Raw genomic sequence first — 21,500 nt, forward strand, 5'->3', positions numbered from 1 at the left:
GTGTACTTTGCCTTTCGCCCCTCGCAATTTGTACAAGATAAGACCAAGGTGGGGTATTTGATTAGTGCCTTATCAGGACCAGCCTTGGCCTAGGCCACACCTCTAGTAACCAGAAACGATCCCTGCCTATCTAATTATTCCACCTTTATCACTACTTTTAAACAGATGTTTGAACGCCCTGGACTTGAGGCGTCAGCAGAAGAGGCTCTTTGCGAAGTCCAACAAGGGAGTCAAGATGTATTACAATACATCACCCGTTTCAGACAATTAGCTGCAGAAACAACCTGGGTGGAACGTACCTTTGTGACACTCTTCCGTAGAGGTCTCAGAGAGGACATCAAAGATGAACTAGTACATTTTGCCAGGATAGAAAACCTCAAAGGATTGATGGACCAGGCACTAACGATAGAATATCGGTTGAATGAACGAAGAATGGAGAAAAAGAAGAGTCGTTTGCCTTCTCACTCAGTACCATCTCGTCCCTTCGCCCATCGTACCGAGGAAGTCCGTCCTGAATCCAAAGGGAATACCGAGGAAGAACCCATGCAGATTGACACAGCTCGCGGGCCTCTATCCGCCAGTGAAAGGGAACATAGACGAAGGAAGGGGCTTTGCCTATATTGTGGTGCAGCTGGTCACCTAATTCGCCCCTGCCCCATTCGTCCAACCAAGCCCTTGGGAAACGCCAACTCCCGTCCCCAGTAAGAAGGGTGAGGACGGGATATCGTGATATACCTTCTATTTGCTCTTCCAGGGAGGAAGGAACTGCTCTTTTTCTCTTACCAGTTACCCTCCATTTAACTGATGGCCGCGAAGCAAGAACTTTGGCCTTGTTGGACTGCGGAGCCAGTGGCCTCTATTTAGATGAAACCTGGGCCAAAGAACGACAGATAACACAAATACCCAAAGAAGTACCAGAACAGGTACATACCGTTGATGGGTCACTCTTGGCCTCTGGACCTGTACAATACACCACCCCTACCTTCTGTTTACAGTTTGGTAAACATCAGGAAATTCTCTCGTTTGACTTAATCTCATCACCACACCATGTCATGATCCTGGGAATTCCATGGCTTACACGGCACAATCCTTACATCAACTGGGAAACAAAAACCATTTCGTTATCCTCCCATTTTTGTCAACACCACTGCTATCCGGCTGGGGATTATTGGTCCCCAAAAAGTCTCTCAACAGCACCTTCTCAGGTGGGAGGATCCATTAATGTACTACAGGGAGTTCCCAGACATTATCAGGACTATATCGATGTATTCCAGAAGCCAGAAAGACCTGAATTGCCACCCCACAGAGAATACGACTGTGCCATTCCTTTAGAACCAGACACCGTAGTTCCTTTTGGGCGGATGTACTCCCTCACAGAACCAGAGAAACAAGTTTTGAAGGAGTACCTAGATGAGAATCTACAAAGTGGGTTGATAACTCCCTCCTCTTCACCCGCCGGGGCTCCTCTTTTCTTTGTACCAAAGAAAACCAAAGATCTGCGTCCCTGTATCGATTTCAGAGGGTTAAACAGGATCACTATCAAAGACCGATATCCGTTACCCCTCATCAAGGACATCTTAGAAGCAGTCAGAGGAGCCAAGAGATTCACCAAGCTGGATCTCCGAGGAGCCTATCATCTACTAAGAATCAGAGAAGGTGATGAGTGGAAGACCGCCTTTAGAACACCTTTTGGTCACTACGAATATAGAGTAATGCCCTTCGGACTCACTAATGCCCCGTCCATCTTCCAAAGATTCATGGATTCTATCTTTTCTGATCTTTTGCAACAAACAGTGGTAGTGTATCTTGAAGATATCCTAATTTATTCGGTTCATCCAGAGGAACATTCCAAGCACGTTCGCCAAGTCTTAGAGAGACTCCGACAACATCATTTGTTCTGTAAGCCTGAAAAATGCGAGTTTGATCAGATAGAAGTAAAATACTTGGGATACTGCATAGACCAAACCGGAGTTGCCATGGACTCAGACAAAGTACAGGCTATATTGAATTGGCCATCTCCTTCTTCCATCAAGGAGACTCAGGGGGTTATTCTAACTTTGGAGGAGGTGTTAATCCGTCCCAAAAGTGACGGAAAAGTGACGGATTTACCACCAGCCGTATTACGAGTCCATTATATCCTATGGAACTCGTAATACGGCTGGTGGTATATCCGTCACTTTACCGTCACTTTTGGGACGGATTAACACTCCTCCAAAGTTAGAATAACCCCCTCAATGTTTTCTGGGACTAGCCAACTTCTACCGACAGTTCATAGCAGACTTTGCCCAGAGAACCAGCCTCATTACTCAAACCCTCAAAAAGGAACACCTAAAGAAAGGTTTTTGTTGGACACCAGGCGCTGAGTCAGCTTTTCAGGACTTAAAGAAAGCCTTTATTCAAGCCCCTATCCTTCGACACCCAGACACCAGCAAACAATTCATTGTTGTCACAGACGCCTCAGAAAGAGCCATTGGGGCTGCCTTGTTACAAAAACAAGACGATGATGACCTAGAACACCCTGTATTTTATCCCTCACACATTCTATCTGATTCTGAGCGAAACTATTCCGTGCTAGAACGTGAATTACTCGCCTTAAAGGTCGCGTGCACCGAATGGAGACACTTTTTGATGGGATCAAAGGAGCCCTTTGAAGCCCGGACCGATCACAGAAATCTACAGTGCTTAAGAAATTTCCAGTGCCAAAATAGCCGGCAGGCTCGATGGGCCTTCTTCTTCAGCCAATATGATTTCTATATCACCTACATTCCTGGTTCTCAGAACATCCTGGCGGATGCCCTGTCCCGACGTTATCCTGGGTGCGGTGATTCCGCGGTTCAAAATTTATTTGACAACAATAAAATCATAGGGGTAGCACAGACATTTTTAGATCAAGTCAAGTCCGAATATGCCCGTCTACACGAAACAGAACTAAAAAAGTTACGTCCACAGCTGCACATAGATCATGACTACTATTATCGTGATAAGGCCCTGTTTTTACCCACTAAAACAGTGCAAATCGAAGTTTTACGCATGTGCCATGATTCCCCTATTGCCGGTCATCGAGGAATGAAAGCGACTCAAGATCTTTTACTTCGCTCTTTCTGGTGGCCAACTCTCAAGGCTGACACTGAGGCATATGTGTTATCCTGTCCTACATGTGCTCAAGCCAAGACACCCCGAACCAGACCTGTGGGGTTACTCCGCCCATTACCTGTTCCCCCAGGCCCATGGCATACCATATCCACCGATTTTATGTGCGCATTACCTTCCTCAATGGGAAACCACGTCATAATGGTAACTGTGGACTCCTTCACCAAGATGGCCCACTTCACGGCCTTGAGAAAGTTACCTACGGCAAAGGAGTTAAGTCAGATCTTTACTCAAGAAATCTTCAGACTACATGGGTTACCCCAAGTTATTATATCGGACAGGGGTCCTCAATATATCTCCCGTTTCTGGAATCAATTCTGCAAGACCTTGGGGATCCAGGTGGCCTTATCATCCGGGTTCCACCCTCAAACCAATGGACAAACGGAACGACTCAATCAGGGTCTCGAACAGTACTTACGTAGCTTCTGTAACGCTACACAAAGTAATTGGGCTTCCTACTTACCGCTTGCAGAATTCTCCTATAATAACTCTCTACACAGTGCCTCTAAAGTCTCTCCTTTCTATGGCTCTTATGGTTTCCATCCTAGGGCCTTCCCAACTCCCCTGAGAGACAACTCCAATCTTCCCGCCATCTCCTCCTTCGTTCGACAGCTACGGGGTATACAACGAATTATCCATTCCAACCTTGTGTCCACCAAGTCCTGCATGAAGAAGATAGCAGATAGGAGACGCTGTGCGGCTCCTCTATATCAGGTCCATGATAAGGTCTGGCTCTCCTCTAGATTCCTACCTCTCCGACTCACCCAAAACAAATTCAAACCCCGCTTTTATGGTCCCTTTCTCATTCTCAAAAAAATCAACCCAGTGTCTATGCGTCTTCGCCTACCTCGGACATGGAAGATCCACCCAGTATTCCATGTCTCGCAACTGAAACCTTACCGTCCTGATCTTTTTCATAGGCAGTTGCCCTGTCCCCCTCCACTGTTGGTTGACAATGTGCCTGAGTACGAAGTGCAGGAAGTCTGTGACTCTCGTTTTTTCCATGGTCACCTCCAATACCTTATTCATTGGAAGGGATACCCTTTGAGTGAGTGTTCCTGGGAGGATGCCTCTTCAGTCCATGCTCCTCTTTTGATCCGCCGCTTTTTTCGGCTCTTCCCTTACAAACCCGGGGCCTCGGGGGGGGCATACTGTTATGCCGCGGCCGCGGGCTCAGGTTGCCGCGGTGCGGCACGTTAAATCTGCCACGGCCGGCGCCCGGGTCGCGGTAGACGCCGCGGCGGACGCCCAGGTCGCGGGGGTTGCCGCGGCTCCGGCGAGAGCCATGGAGGCTCCAGAGAGCCGGTCTGGGGGCCGCGGCGCTCGCCGCTTTCCTTTTTTAAAGTTCTGCCATAAAGGCAGACGCGGCAGAGCCTGAAACCCCGAGGGGGTTTCAGGCATGGCCGCACACAGCGCATCATGCGCTTAACATTTATTTTCTTGCATGTCATTTCCTGCCCACCACTTACCGATGTTCCTAGGACAAACCGAACCCTTACACTTGGGGTTCTTTATACTCGCCTTTTTCTCTTCCCAGCATGCTTACCACTTCCTCTCTGCCCAGCATGCATTTCTAAACACACATATCTAATTCATTATTGTTTTCTTTTTCCCAATCCAAGATGGTGGTGTTCTACTTCCTGTTTTCTATTTCCTGTCCAGGGGTATATAAGGGGATTCCAACTGCTTGTCCATTGCGTTGCAACACTCCTTGGTGGTAGTCACGCTCCGATTGATCTCCTCCTGCGAATCCTGTCTGTTCCTGTCCTGCCTTGTTTTCCAGTCTTCCTGATCCTTGGTCCTAACGCCCTGGTGTCCTCCTTTCATTTCAGGGAGTTCCTGTGGAGGTTTTTTACCCTACGGGGGTTTTTCCTCTGGGACTCCTTCTGGAGGGCACGGACTGTAGTGGTTTGCTCATACCCAACAGCACCGTGGCTACTGGAAGGGGTCGCCCCTACCTCGGCCAGAGCAGAACCTGCCGGAACAAGGGTCGTTCCCCTACACCTCTCAGCTTCGACGGTAAGACCATTGAAAACCACGACAGTGGGTTTGTTGAATTCAGGAACAAATAAATCTTATATTTCTACATTCTTCAAACCCTTGTGTAGTATTAAAGATAACAAAACCCTGTCTATCTTCTGTAGTTTGATGGAGAAGCTGTCCTCACCTGTGTTTCTTACTATGACCATATTGCTAATGACCCTGTCATTTCCTCACAACTCATGCAGTACATGACAGACTGAATTCCCTAAATATTAAAATGTGGTAAATACACAGGTTTCAAGAATTCAGTTTTCACCTTGGAAGGGTGTTTGTGGTCAAAGTGGTGCAGTCTGCTAAGAAAAGTTTGCAAATGTATTTTTTTAATGCAGTCTATGGGACTGCAGTTAGGCAAACTCATCGGTAACTGGGAATGCTGCAAAACTAAAAGCTTGCTTCTGTTTTCAGTGTGTTAATAGTTCAGGAGCAATACCTCGGGTGATTTAGTGGCAAAGTGATTAAGCATTTTCCTATTGTTTGTGCAGTGCCTAAGCTGTTAATCTTCAGTGGTAGGATAGTGAGGCCTTTAGGTGTGCTAGAGATTGTCTACATGTTGTGGATGAAGCGTGTTAGGAATAACCCAACACAACTGTTGAGGACTATGCTGTAATTGGAATATCAACTTCTGTGATGGTGGCGAAGAGACATGCGACTATCACCTATGATCAAGTCAAATGGAGAGCTCTTTGGTAAGGTGCGGGTTGAAGAAAGGACTTATTTCACCCGGTAGTGTTTATCTCATGACCAATAGGCAATTATCAGAACTAACACTGTAAAAGGCAAGCTACATGTTTACTTACTGCACCTATTTTCTGACGGTTGAAAGGAGATTATTGTCTGGGGTAAAGCCTGTAAGAATCGGTAGCAAAAAGATCCAAGACTTTGTTAGGCAATATGGTAGTATTTTGCAATGTCTCTGAGGTGCCATCAACATATCAAGGTTATAACATAAATGCATAAACAACAGGCTTATTAGATTCAGACAATCTGGCCACTCTTGCAGATGGGAGAACACCAACAGCAGCACAAACTGAGATCAGAGCCCATCTCCAGTGGTCATACTGTTATAGGTCTCTTTCCATGAGCGTAAGACTGTTTGGTTTTGGGCAGCAGCACCACTGCGTGTGGGTGACTGGGTCAGTTCCACACCGACTGGAAGCTGTCGGCCTGACCTCAGCTAGCTAGCAGCATCTCACTTAAACCTAGAAAAGTAAAGGTGATTTGTAACAGCCTAAAAACATGACATTCTTACTCATTAAGGAAGCCTCAGTGGAATAGATCTTGACACTTTTTCTCATTTGCACAATCTCAACCAAGGAAAGGCAGACAAAGGAATGCAGGATAGGTTCCAATGCATTTATTGAAGCTACTGCATTCTATGATAAAAAGCATGAGTATTATGAAGGTGAAACAACAAAGTGATGTTTGTGACTATTAGAGAAAAACAGCTAAACAGTCCCAACATCCTGACATAATCGTGAGTTTAAGAATTCCTACCTACACTTCAGGCATCTAAAAGGAGGGCATAGGAGTGTTAGCCTTTCTGCTTGCACTAGTCTATGGAAGGACCACCTGACCCCATACCTGGAGAAAAGCAGGGGGCCACCTGATGGCCATCTGGCAGTCCTCCCGGTTGGCTGGAGAGATAAGGCCAAGATCAGCAAAGCTGCGATGAAGTGACGCACAGTGTAAGATGGCTGGCTAGGAAGTCCCCTCTAACCTTCTTCAGTCTGTGTGGTGTTTATATAACAAAATGTGTTGTGTTCTGAGAACAGGCCTCATATGATAATATGTCAATGGCTAGAAGGTTGACTCCTTAACTCTTGGACAGGCAATACCAAGTAAATTATTGTGTGCAACGACAGCCTTGAGCAGAGCACAGAATGAAATGATGTTCAAAGGAACTGACAAAAATGCTTTGATGGCAAGGCAGCTGATTAGAATATAAAAACAACCATGCTGAAAAGCAAGCTGTACTAACATATAATAGAATGAATGAACAAATAAAAGTATGTGTCTATATGTAAAAGGGCCCAGACCACAGGCCTAAAGCTAAAAGGAACTAACATATAGGAGCCCAATGTACACCCTATAGGGAACCCACAACAAGACAGAACTTGAATATACAAAGAGGCAACCAAGCTGGCAGAGGAAGTCTTTGATGGCCCTGAGACTTCAAAACAGGAGGCCAGCTCAGTTCAAGCCCTTGAATATTCTTTACAAGCAGGAATGCACATCAAAGTCCAGTCTTTGTCCCCTTTCACAGGCAAAAGCAGCAACTGCAGGATAGCCCAACAAGGCACAGTCACATTCAGGTGCAGCACTTCTCCTCAGCTCTTCTCCTTGGCAGAGGTTTTTATTTATTCCAGAAGTGATCTTGAAGAAATCTGAAGTCTGGGTTTTGAGTCCACTACTTATACACCTTTCTGCCTTTGAAGTAGGCAAACATTGAAGGAAAGTCTCTGTTGTTCACAAAATCATGCCTTGCTCAGACCAGGCCAGGCTCCAGACACACAACAGGGGGTTGGAGACTACATTGTATGGGGGCAGACACAGCCTAATCAGGTGTAAGTGACCACTTCTCCTTCCCCTCCAGCCCACCTGGCTCATCAGGATATGCAGGCTACAGCCCAGCTCCCTTTGTGTCACAGTCACAGGCAGGGGCAGCACTTCTCCTCAGCTCTTAAGCTCTTCTCCTTGGCAGAGGGCTCTATTGTTCCAGAAGTGATCTTGAAGAAATCTGAAGTCTGGGAATTTGAGTTCCTCCTTTGAAGTAGGCAAACATTGAAGGAAAGTCTCTGTTGTTCACAAAATCATGCCTTGTTCAGATCAGGCCAGGCTCCAGACACACACCAGGGGGTTGGAGACTGCATTGTGTGAGGGCAGGCACAGCCCAATCAGGTATAAGTGACCACTCCTTCCTTCCCCTCCAGCCCAGATGGCTCATCAGGATATGCGGGCTACGGCCCAGCTCCCTTTGTGTCACTGTCTAGAGGAGAGGTGCAAACAGCCCAACTGTCAAACTGACACAGACAGACAATCCACAAACAGGCAGAGTCACAGAATAGTTCAAGCAAGGAAATGCCCACTTTCTAAAAGTGGCATTTTTAAAATGACAATCTAAAAAAAACAACTTTACAAAAGATTTATTTTTAAATGTTGAGTTCAGAGACCCTATACTCCATATTTCTATCTGCTCTCAAAGGGAATCTACACTTTAATAATGTTTAAAGTCAGCCCCCATGTTAACCCATGAGAGAGATAGGCCTTGCACAGTGAAAACTGAATTTAGCAGTATTTCGCTTTTAGGACATGTAACAGACATCAGTACATGTCCCACCTTTAACATACCCTGCACCCTGCCCATGGGGCCACCTAGGGCCTATTTTGGGGTGCCTTACATGTATAAAAAAGGAAGGTTTAGGCCTGGCAAGTGGGTACACTTGCCAAGTCAAACTGGCAGTGCAGGACTACTCATGTGGGTGGCACAACCAGTGCTGCAGGTCCACTAGTAGCATTTGATTTACAGGCCCTAGGCACCTCTACTGCACTTTACTAGGGACTTACTAGTAAATCAAATAGGCCAATCAGGGATAAACAAATCACCATTACAATTTACACAGACAGCAGATGCACTTTAGCACTGGTTAGCAATGGTAAAGTGCCCAGAGACCTAAAGCAAACTGGTCAGAAAAATAGGAGGAAGAGGCAAAACGTTTAGGGATGACTCTGCAAAAAGGGCCATTTCCAACAATCATTACGTTAAATGAAAAGATATTTTTTTCCTCAAATTTGCATCTTGAGAAAAGTCACCAGAGATGTGAATCTGGTGTACAATCCAGGTTTCCTAGCTGCAGTCGCTATTTGTCTGACTTGCTGATATAGAGGAAAACAGGAAATGATGTAGCATGGTGAATATTTGTTGTTAGTGTTACAATAATAGATCTGATGTGTCATTTGAAATTCCAGAGGTGGGGAAATTTCTTTCTACAGCAAAGTAGGGAGGCAGTCTCATGATTTTCAAAGATTTTGAGCAACCCAAAAAGTCTTATATTGTTGCACTAATTCCCGTCTATCCTTGTATTAATTTTCTTTGTAAAATCAACATTTCATCTCTCAAATCAGGAATATGATTCAGTTGGTCTTACACTTTAGTCTCTTCTGGTAGGCTTAGATGTGTTTTCTGATTGTCATCACTACCAAGGTTATCTTGCATGTATTATACTTGTCTAAATCTCATAGACGTGTAACCTATAAACACACTTCAAATGCAAGGTTTTTTCTCTTGGATGGGAGAAAGAAAGTATTCTTGTTGTACAGCATATTGTTTCCCTATTTAACACATCACCTTCACAGACAATGTTGTAACCATACCAAGGATCTCTATCATTAGATGGAAATCGGGGTGTCTTAGATGTACTTTTATTTTGAAGACATAGGTAGAAAAAAAACAACAGTGCTTGCAGGAACATGGTTGAATTGATTGAGGTTTATGTGACCTATATGAGACGTGATGATGAAGCATGCAACTAATAGAGTGGGTGAGGGTCAGAAAAAGAACTATTAAATGTTTCACTTGGTTTCCTTCTTACTCCTTGACCTCAAGATGTGAATGAATAAGATGGCTATAGGATATCCTTATGTGTGACATAAATCTGATAGATGTCCATATTTCCATGCGTTCCCCCCCCCCCTCCAATGACATGTTTCAGTCATTGGAGGGGGGGTCCTCTGTCCACCTGCCAGAGAGAGCAGTCAGGTGGGGGCCTATACACTGAAAACAATCAATATCCATTAGACTCCACAGTTTTGCCAGAATGAAGAGCTGTCTTTTTGGTGAGGAAATAGCAGCAGACTCATTTAATTTCTTCAGTGAGCCTAGACACAAATTAATTGTGTTGCAGAAATAACACAAGCAGTGAAAGATGTGCAGTATAACAGTAATGTAAAGTATGGGTGTGTGAAATTTCCATTATTACAGGAAATTTGGTGAAAATTATTTGAAATTACATGAACTACAAATCAGCTATTTAGAACTATATTTCAGAGCAGAATGCATCCTTGTGTCAGTTTTTGGCATGAGGACATATTTTGTGTTGACAAAATAATACCAAATACACAATTGACACAAGCACCATCTGCTTGTGTTCTGGTTGTTTTGCTTTGTTCACATGCTCCTCTGCTATTATCTCGCTGACAGTGGTAACGTAAATCTGCAATGTCACATAATGGCATACATTTGTGAAGTTTGTGTTAACACATATAAAGCAAATTTCCTGCAAATACGCAAATTATACAAGCATATTTTACATTTTGTTCAGGCCTAGTGAGTAGTCCTTATATTGTAGTAGTGATTAAGACTCAGAAAACAAAAAAGCAAAATGGCCCAGTCCCCAACAAGGTACTAGTAGTAGCCGCAGATGTTCAGATTGAATAACTGACAGCCATGGGTGGTATTCAATCTCCTTGTGAGTATTATGTATTTTATGGCTTTTAAAAATAGTTAAGACGACTACATCTTTAGTGGACCACAATCTGGGATTTGGTTCTCAGCACCTATGAAAGTGACTCAAGAAGAGATCTCAGCAGGCATCGACTTGGTGATTGCGGAAAAAAGAATAGGTATGTACAAAAGATAAGGCTACCATTGAAGGAGCCTATCAAAGTAGAGTGAAATGTGTGGTAATATCTATAAATTGAGGAAAGAGTCATCAGTAAAGTGAACACACAGCCAAAATGCATTTGTCCAAAGTTCAGATAAAAGTATTAGTACGGACACTTCGACAAATTTCAAGAATAGTTTTGCGGATCCACTTGAGAGATAAATATGACAAGCAAAGTGCAGGGTATTCCTGAAGTACAATTACTGTTTAGTGATTGTTGTCCCTGAACAGTAGCTTAGCAGAGTTAAGAAAGCACCATTCACCATTTAAAATGAAGGTAGTGGGGTTTTCATGGTCAATTCTATCTATTTGGATAGCATATATAAATGGTGAATACTGTCATAAGTCAATGGTATGGCTTCCAGCCCTGCACTCCATAAAACCATGTGATGACAAAAATGTGTAGAAATATCTGAAATGTATATATTTTGTATCATAATAAGAGTTCAACTTGCTCAAAAGTTCATAAAGTGGATGAGTGTCCAGGTTTCAAATCTTAGGGGCTTAATTTAAAGCATTGATTACAGGTGGGCCACAACAGGACTCAATTTTGTGAAACATAATTTTTCATTAAAAATACTTTGATCCACAGCAAGAGAGAGAAAATAGGTAAGGGTGGGAGGAAAGAGATGGAGAAAGAAGTAAAAGTGTGGCAAATGAAGAAAGTAGGGATGGAAAAGAACCTGCACACAAGATAAAGAGTTTGTGGTGGCGGATTAAAACACCATGAAATGGACGTGAGACTTCAAGACAGGGCTATTAAATCTGCATAGGAAGTAAAAAATGTCATCTAATGGCATTGACCCTTCTTTGAAAAAAATAGTCACCTTCAAAATCTTAATGTTTAATAATTGAGAGAATGACAAGTCAAAGAGGATATATATCATTGCCTGTAGGCCATCTACATGATTAATGGACAGTTACAATAATCGTGCAAAGTCATTGAAATAGGTAAGGAATTTCAATTTGCAGATCTGCAAGTTTTCAGATGATATTACCAGTATCCTTCAAAAGGGAATATAATGCAGTTATGTGCAATATTAACAACCTATTAAGGTATTTCGATGTATTTTCTGTCAGCCTGCCAATGCTAATCATGATTGATTGTGTTGGTGGTAAAACCGTAGATATGTGTGACTTGGAGAGAGAGTAAAGTGTCAAAACAACTAAATGTCCATAGCATTAAAAAAAATGATCTTGGTCAACAGATACTTTGCATCATTCATAAAGATATTTGTGTAGGGAGCAAGAAAAGAGTTGGGGGAACAGTAGGTGTTTTCATCAAGAGTAGCAGAGAATAACCAAAATACACCAACAGAAAGATGCACTTCCATGGTGCAGTAGAGAGGCGTCAGAAAGGCTTCATTTTGTTTGTTTTGAAAGTTTACAGACCTCTGCTTAAGCCTTTTCACCTAGTGGGCAATACTGAAATATTGCAAGCTAGTGTGGATCTGAATACGTATAAACTAGTAGCTGCATCTGCTGGCCTTCTTAAATTTTTAGAAGTACCATTACATAACCCTGTTTTATACCGAAATGCCCTATGTCCACTGAATGGCATGCCCAATAGCCAAGAATGGACATCTCTAGTTAAGCAAATGGTTGTAATCCAAAATGTCTGAGAACCATGTCTGACCCCACAGAATAAGTGACAGAGGCCCCTGAATTCAGGCCTGCCTACATGGGCTCCTTTGCCATATCCATGTCATCATGACAGAACTTTGAAAAGCATTTGTGCATGTGCTCTGGCAGGCTGGATATGGCTTCTATGTTTGTCTCCCACAAAGTGAACTTCACAATTTGACTGTCTGCATTCATAAACTTTCAAGGCTGAATGAGACAAATAAACAGTAAATGTTTGAAGAATCCCGATCTGGAGTAATGGAAAGAATTGAACCTTCCTTGAAAATGTGCCTGCCTCCTTAAGTTCCACAGCGAACGGTGTCATAAAATATAAAGTAGATGTGATGGGGCTGCATTGTACTTCATAATGACCCCTCTTGAGACCTCCAGGCTAGGCAGTGAGTCATCTCATACCTATGAGATTAGCTTCATTAGGATATCTTAAAAGAGAAGATTGCTCTCTGATTCTTGCTTTTTTGCCAAATTCTCTACCAAAATGAGGTTTTGTTCTTTATTGTATGCATTTTTTATGGTCAGGGTCTAAGCAGAGAATTTTACCTGCTCTGCAGAAGCCGGGCTCTCAAGGGCAGGAAGGCTATTTCTGGCACTAAAGTCTTACCGTTTCATGAAGAGTTGTGTATTAGTATCAAGTAGTGGAAGCAGGTTATTTGCTCCTCTATCATCATCCTCTGCATGCCAAGTTTTCTTGGGCATTTTGATTGAGTCTGACCCCAACAGTTCCTCCATGCACTTTAAAATTTAAGTTCAAGGGATGGATGACCTATTGGATAGTTATTTTTCTTTCAAATTAGATACATATTTTGCATTAGCTGCCTTCAAAATAGTTTCTGTATTTAGCATAGGAATTAGCGAAGACACAATTACATTTAATGACATGGAGAAAGGGACTCCAGTAGCAGCATAGTCATTAGTCTTAGAGGCTGTTTTACTCAAAATGAGAGTACTGAGGCCAACGCAAAGAGTGTACACTTAGCTGATCAAGGACATGGCCAAAGGAGGCATTAAAATAAGATGCAAAGTGTTGGAGGGGTTCTTTCAGAAAAATGCCCACAAAAGCCCTGCTTTTAGGCCTGCCTTTTTGCAGTTGTAGAACTCACTACGAGGAATTGCAATTATGTCAATGGCTTTAAAGTACGGGTGGGTTTGCAGACGGCAGAAAGTATATTGTTGGTTGACTGGGTATGAGTCCTTGTCAGGCAACAGCCACAATCCCTCGCAGAGTTAACCACAAAAAGTCACTAAATTAACTTGTGCTTAACCCCTGGTAGCTTGGCTCAAAAAGCAGTCAGGCTTAACTTAGAGGCAATGTGTAAAGTATTTATGCAGCAAACTAACAGTACCAAAGTGGAAATACAACACAAGAAAAGTCCCAAAACAATTTAGAAAAATAGAATACATTCTAATAAATTATTTGACACCAAAATGAAAAAGGTCCAATCAATAGAACTGTAGTTATGAATTTGTAATGTTTAGGGTTCAAAATAGACTCTAACAGACAAAAGTCTGACGCTGAGTCCAGGTGCAGGTTCAAGATGGCAGGATCTTGCTATGTCCCTGTGGCTCTGAACATGAGGCTAGCAGACTAGCCCTTGGAGTCACTTCTTGTAGTCCTAGGTGCAGGCCTCTGAGGGTTTAAGGCAGGATCCAGCCAGCAAAGCAGCCCTTCTGTGCACAACAGAAGTATGGCAGAGTGCACAACAGTTCACAGCAGCGTTCAGTCCTCTGAGAGTCCTCCACAGGGCCAGTAGTGAACTGAAATGTGTGTTTGAGAACCCTAACTTTATACCCTGTGTCCTGCTCCTAGTAGGTGGAAAAGGGTTCTGAAAAGGTTCTTTGAAGTTCTGGGAGTTTCCTGCCTCCCCTGCACTGGCTCCAATCTGGCTGCAGGTACAGGGTTGTTAAGCCCATTGTGAGGAGACAGAAGACATCCTATTCAGTTGCAAGTGTGGCCGTGCTTAGCTTTGCCACCCATCAAGCCATTTAATGGCCCATTGAGGCTGAGCTAATCCCACTACTGTGTGACTGTCCGGAAGGAATTGACAAGGTTGTAACTGTCAGTTATACCCAGCCATGTGACCTAAGACAGGCTGCAGGTAGGAAAATGCCAATTTTCTAAAAGTGGGGTTTCCAAAATTGTAATAAAAAATGCAATTTTACCATTAAAGAGGGTTTATCATTACAATTCCATGGGTATTAGATATGACATATCACATCCTTTCATTTAGGAATTATGGATTAATATATGTAATAAGAAATCTCCAATGTTATCCTATGGAAGGGATTTTCAGTTTTTCACTACCAGGACATGAAAACTTAAAAGTACATGTCCTACCTTTTAATTATATAGCACCCTGTCCAATGAGCTACCTAAGGCCTACCTTATGGGTGATTTATATGTAATAAACTAGGAGTTTAACTTGGCAAGGGGCTTTAAATGCCAAGTCGACAAGGCAGTGTAACACTGCATTCAGGCTGCAATGGCAGGCCTGGGACAAGTTTGAGAGGGCTACTGAGGTGGGTAGCACACTAAATGCTGCAGGCCCACTGGTAGCATTTAATTTACAGGACCTGGATATATGGTATACCACTTTACAAGAGACTTACAAATAAATTCAATATTCCAATTGGGTATAAACCAAATAGACCATGTTTTAGGGCAAGAGCATAAGCATTTTAACACTGGTTAGCAGTGGCAAAGTGCACAGAGTCCTGAGGTCAACAAGAGCAATCATAAGAGGAGAAAAGCAAAATGTTTGAGGATGACCCAGTCACCAGTAGTAAGGGACATTTGCAACAGAAGACAATAAAGGGTGTGTTTTGTTTAACATTTTCTCTTCTTCCCATGATGAGAAAGTAACCTTTACTCTTTCTTTTAGTTTTCGTGATGCAGCAAAGCTTGACTTTATTATCACAGATTCACAGGTGGTGCATTAGCCACACACCGTCTGATCCTGAGGACCCCAAGCAACAATGGTGCTGCTGTGGGGAGCAGTAGCCAACATGGTGAGAGAGTAAGCAATACAGGTCTTGTAGCCTGATGGTTTTTAAGATGGCATACCTCAAAACCACGAGAAGAAAATGGACAAATGTCTAGAAACAAATCCCCGAGCAGTTATCGGTCCCGTGCCTGTAGAGGCATTGAAAAAACGAAACTAATCTCTCCGGTGCTCAAGCATTATTTATAACGTTGAGACAGCACTTTCTGTGGAGCTGCTTGATGCCATCCTGCACCATATTCGGGTACCAACTATCACTAATGATAAGGTGTTGCTCAGAAGATTTCTTCATACATCTGGCACCGGGGAAGGGTTTCATCTAAGGAATCGGCAGAAGCAGATAACCATTACACACATATTGTACAAAAAGGTGTTTTAAAGAGAAGGATGAAAACTTTCCTGAAGTTTCTTTTCTGAAGTCTGAATTTACTAATCTTGAAAGATCTTGATATTGCTAAAAAAAGAAGGCAAGACTCTTTGCATCAAAAACAGAAGTAGCACAGCTTCAGGCAAAACAGTATGAATTAAAATGAATGGTTTAAATGAATCAAGGTTTCGACCCATGGTGATAGAAAGGTCACAGTTGAAAGCGGGGGTCAATGAAGTTAATGGGTAGTTTCAGCTTGTACTTAATTTCAAACATATCCTTTCTACTGCTGGCTTAGGGGAGTGTTAGCTGTGAGCACACAGCATGCATCACTTTCATAGTCCTTTAAAAAAATGTAGAGAAGACACACACCAGACCTAATCAGTAACATGTTTTTATTTTCCACTTCTAATAACACGTCACACGCACAGTTCAAGTTATGGCCAATGAAAAGAGAGGAAGTGCATTTGATCAAGGTCACCGTAAAATAGTGCCTCATAATATCGGGAAAATATTATCTACCCAGTGTTATTAAATATATCTATTGCTCCCTCACCCACCCCATGCTATTGAATTTTTCATGATAATTGTAATAAAGGTTGATTATTACAGTCCAAAGGAAACAGATTCCAAGCAGTGAGCTTTCAGAAAAAAAAAAAAAACTTGCGCCATGTAACACCCTAAAAGACCATGTGAACATTGCATGTCTGCAGGTTGGAGTTGCAACTATTAATTGAGTACATCATTTCACTTCTAATCAACGGGGGCCCAGAGACAACTGAATTCCATAGAATGTCCAGCTGTCCTGACCTCACCATATTCTATTATACAAACCCACATTCTATCTAAAAATATCACCACAAGAGGCTACCTAGCGAGCCTACTTTGCATGTCTGAGGCATATAAAACAAATCAATGAAATGTGTGTTTCTTTACAGAAGGCAAAAAAAGCCACATGGTAATTAAATGTTTGTCTGAAGTATAAGGTAGATATATATCCGATACGTCATGTCATATTCTTCAATATATTTTTTTTCTTTTATAGTGTTGATGTAGTTTTTCCTTTGCACAAAAATACTGTTTTAAAAATAACATCTGGCAATTATTGGAGATCGATTGCATACGTATCTACCTCAACCTTCAGGTAATTAATTGGTTATCACTAAGAAGATTCTGTTTTGATACAGAACATCTAATTTCAAGAAGGCTTCCACATTCATTAAATAACCCCTTGTTGGCTGCTACTGCTTCTGAAAACATTGCACCTCAAGCACTGCAAGGTAAGCACTCCCAGAAGGAATAATACATCCACTGAATAACTGCAGGAAGGCTAGAAAGGAATACTTCCCTCGCTTGATCTAAAATGTGCCTGAAAATGTCGCAATGCAAAAGCTATCCTGAAAACAATCCAATGAGTGAAGAAGACTGACCCAAAGCCCACTCTATGAACATTCTTCACAAGAGCACCAAAAAACGCTGATTGCGTTTGAACATGAATGCTTACCTTCGTTGTTACTTTACAAAATACAGTTCTACAGAATGAAGACGGCACTATGGGGGTCATTCTGACCCTGGCGGTCATCGACCGCCAGGGCCAACGACCGCGGAAGCACCGCCAACAGGCTGGCGGTGCTTCCTGGGCCATTCTGACCGCGGCGGTAAAGCCGCGGTCAGAAAAGGGGAACCAGCGGTTTCCCGCCGGTTTTCCCCTGGCCCAGGGAATCCTCCATGGCGGTGCTGCTTGCAGCGCCGCCATGGGGATTCAGACCCCCTTCCCGCCACCCTGTTCCTGGTGGTTGTTACCGCCAGGAACAGGATGGCGGGAACGGGTGTCATAGGGCCCCTGGGGGCCCCTGCACTGCCCATGCCACTGGCATGGGCAGTGCAGGGGCCCCCTAACAGGGCCCCATAATGATTTTCACGACGGGTGCCACTGCACCCGTCGCACCCCAGCAACTCCGCCGGCTCCATTCGGAGCCGGCTTCATCATTGCTGGGTCTTTCCCGCTGGGCCGGCAGGCGGCCTTTTGGCGGTCGCCTGCCGGCCGAGCGGGAAAGTCAGAATGACCGCCGCGGTCATTTGACCGCGGTGCGGTCTTTTGGCGGTCTCTGCCCGGCGGTCGGTGCCCGCCGCCCGCCGGGGTCGGAATGACCCCCTATGTCACTTACACTTCTCTAACTCATATTTATTTCAATCTTTAGTAAGATATATGTCTTCGCTAACGACTTGATGCCGTAGTATATTAATTAATGTTTTCGCTGTTAGTTGACATGACATAACTGCGCTTTAAATTGCTGAGCACATTTAAGCTGGATCACCCCCTGCCACATTCCTTGTTCCCCTTGCCAAGCATCTCCATGTCAGGGTTCTTTCTGCTAGGCATTTCCAGTCCGCTATTGAGTTCTGTTTGTCAAGATATTTGATAATTGTTCATCGTACCAAAGTTTCGGAAAATGGTTTGTGAGAATGTAGCATACACATACTGTATGATGTTTTTGTCCTTTCCCCAAACATATAAAATGTCTAATGAAACACCAGTTCCATGTTGAATCTTACATATCATATTATACTACAATGATGTTTGAGAGGGGGGCCTGGTATTTATTAGGATTCGCATGTGAAGGGAGGAGCCCCACCCCACATTAACTCTCATTCACATGACATGCAAATGCTATGATAAACAGAGTATGCACTAATAAAAAAAAATGAGGATGCAAGAAACTCGATGTGGGCAACAAACAACTTGTGGATGTTTGGAAAATATCACACAGGAACAACCTGTCATCGCTTTCTGATCAAAAGACCAGGAGCGTAATGCAGATACCCCTCAGGAGACCCCAAACCATTCTACCCAAGGCCAATGAGTATCTTTGAGATATGCGAGTCTCAGGGGCCCCTCTTCACATTCTGCAGAGGGCCCCATAAATTTCCATTTCGCCACTGCAAAGGGCCTGATTTAGATTTTGGCAGATGAGTTAAACATGTCTGATATCCAGTCCCTCATATTACGATTGCCATAGGATATAATGCACTTGTACTATGGTGGAAGGCATATCCATGACCTTTCATATGTTTAAATCTGCAGTAGAATCAGCAATACTCATAAAACAAGCTAGTATTTAATAATTAATTTCTGTTCTTACTCCTCCACTTCCATACGGGGAATATGTTCTTCCATTGGGATAACCCTTTGCCCAGTTTGTGAAATAGACTCCACTTCCGTCAGTCCAGAGAAACTTTGTTTCTGCATTGATGTCATTCAGGCCAATCCAGGTGTCAACTCGCATTTCATTTAAATGGTATACAAGGAAATCTAAAAAATAAAGCATACAAAACAAACATTTCACATCATTCGGCATATGTCTTACAATAATACAATAAGAAACAATAAGCATAAAAAGGATAAGAACAATTAGAAGACTACTATTATGACTAATAACATCAATATTATTTCATTACATTTGTACGTTTTTGTGTAGTTTACACAAAGATCACAACTTTCAAGAAGACTCACAAAACATGAGTTAAGTCTTACATGCATTCTAAAAAGACATAGAAATAAAAAACTAAAAAGATTTATAGTAAATTATAAGCCCTAGCATAGAACTCTGCTCTGCCGGCGGAGTTTGAGGAATTCAGGCAATTCACACTTCACACTAAGCGTAGTAGCACGGAGGTCCCGAATTCCGCAATCTGGTGCAGAGCGGAGTTTGTCTGGGGCACGAAATTTGGTTTTGGCACTCTCTTGTGAGTGACAATACTCTTCGGCCACTAGCAAGTGCATGTAGGACTTTGCATTTACTCATGCTGTTCCCAGGCACGCGCACAAGACCGCCAGGGGTAATGTGGCTTCCGTGCCGCCAACAGGCTGGCGGTACAGGGAGCCGTATTACGACCGCGGTGGTAGCGCCGCGGTCGCACCGCCGGGGCCGGCGGTTTCCCGCCATTTTAGCCCCGGCGGTGATAATCCGCCATGTAAGCGCTGCAAGCAGCGCTGCCCTGGGGATTATGACCCCCCTACCGCCAGCCTGTTTCTGGTGGTTTGCACCGCCAGGAAGAGGCTGGCGGTAAGGGGTGTCCTGGGGCCCCTGGGGGCCCCTGCACTGCCCATGCCATTGGCATGGGCAGGGCATGGGCAGTGCAGGGGCCCCCTAACAGGGTCCCGGGCAGCTTTTCACTGTCTGCATAGCAGACAGTGAAAAGCGTGACGGGTGCTACTTCACCCGTCCCACGGCCGCAACATCGCCGGCTCCATTAGGAACCGGCTCCTATGTTGTGGCCTCATCCCTGCTGGGCCGGCGGGCGTAAACTTGGTCTGCGCCCGCCGGCCCAGCGGGGATGTCGTAATGGGGTCCGCGGGAGTGCGGCCGCCACAGTGGTTACTGCTTGGCGGGCAGCGGTAGCCGCCCAAGCTCGTAATGACCCCCTTTGTGTTTACCCATGCTACTTCTGGCTGCGACAACAGCCAAAACAGTCCCGCTCACGAGCATGAATGCACCTGGAGTAGATTTTCTACTTGAAATAAATCTAGTCAAAAATAGTTTTTTGAGTGGATTTTCTTCTCTAATGTACCCTTCAGGTTATTTTTTAGTGTGAGAAGCTTTTTTTCTTTTTTTTCAAACAGGAAGGAAGTGCACCAGAGACTTCAACTTCCTGTTCCTGTCCAGCAGGCTCCTCCCAGGCTTTTGTCCATTTTCTGCTCGCGTGTCACTTGGATTTCAAGGTGGAAGAATCACTCTCTCTGTCTCCTGGATATACCTTTGTATTTAAGGACTTTGTTTTTTTTAAATCACACAAGTTCAAAAACTATTGAATGAGGGTGTTGTTTGTTTGCTTGTGCATGCACCAGTATTTCTTTATACTTTTATTTGATTTTAAAAATGTACGGCGGTGGGTGGGCTGGAGTTTAGGTATGGGCTTAGTTATTGTTTATTTTGCATTTCATTTATTTTTAATCTGCTGTAGAGGAAAATTGCTGCACAGATCAGTGCCTTCTCTACATGTTTGTAACATTTGCAATATTATTTTATCATGTGGCTTAGATTTCCAAAGGGCATCTAGCCAGTAGATCTGGTACAAGTAGTCATCCGTGCATTAAATAAATGTTTCAGTGGTATATGTTTTGAAAACTTCATTTAGGGCAGGGATAGTATTGGATTAAATTAAGAATGTTGGCTATTGTTTGAATTTAATTTTTATTGCAAAAAGTGTATATGTTGTGGGGTAATATTTAATGTCATAGGAGGATGTGTACTGTTGTTGGGAAGGTTTTAGAGCTCAGTTAATTTTCATGCTTTGCATTGCTGAATTAATGTTAGTGTTTTCTTCAGTGTTTTGCTACCGTCCCTCCTTATGACCAATGTGTGGATGTGCAGATGTGTGTGTGTGTGTGTGTGTGGGGGGGGTGTTTGTGTTTCATTGTCTACCGTTTGTCTTTGTTCTCCATGCTGCATGGTCAGGGACCATTTTGTGTAGTCTATGTCCACAGGCTTGCATTTGTTCTTTGTTCTCCATGCTTTCTTGTACGCAGTTGTTGTTTGACCAGGTGCCTGGCGGCCATTTTGTGTACTCAGCCAGTGTGTCTTTGCCATTAGCTTGCATGTGTTCTTTGTTCTCCTTGCTTCTTGTTGCTGTTGTTGC

General features: G+C 43.5%; 1 protein-coding gene across 1 annotated transcript in view; it reads right to left on the bottom strand.

Moving 5' to 3' along the window:
- The window catches only part of LOC138261947 (macrophage mannose receptor 1-like), a 683,716-nt gene that overhangs the window by 149,791 nt on the left and 512,425 nt on the right, over nt 1–21,500 (bottom strand). The window contains exon 22 of the mRNA XM_069211540.1: nt 19,004–19,173. Coding sequence (XP_069067641.1) covers nt 19,004–19,173 — 170 coding nt within the window. The remainder of the gene's footprint in view (nt 1–19,003; nt 19,174–21,500) is intronic.

Source organism: Pleurodeles waltl, chromosome 10 (assembly GCF_031143425.1).
Source record: "Pleurodeles waltl isolate 20211129_DDA chromosome 10, aPleWal1.hap1.20221129, whole genome shotgun sequence".
Lineage (NCBI taxonomy): Eukaryota > Metazoa > Chordata > Amphibia > Caudata > Salamandridae > Pleurodeles > Pleurodeles waltl.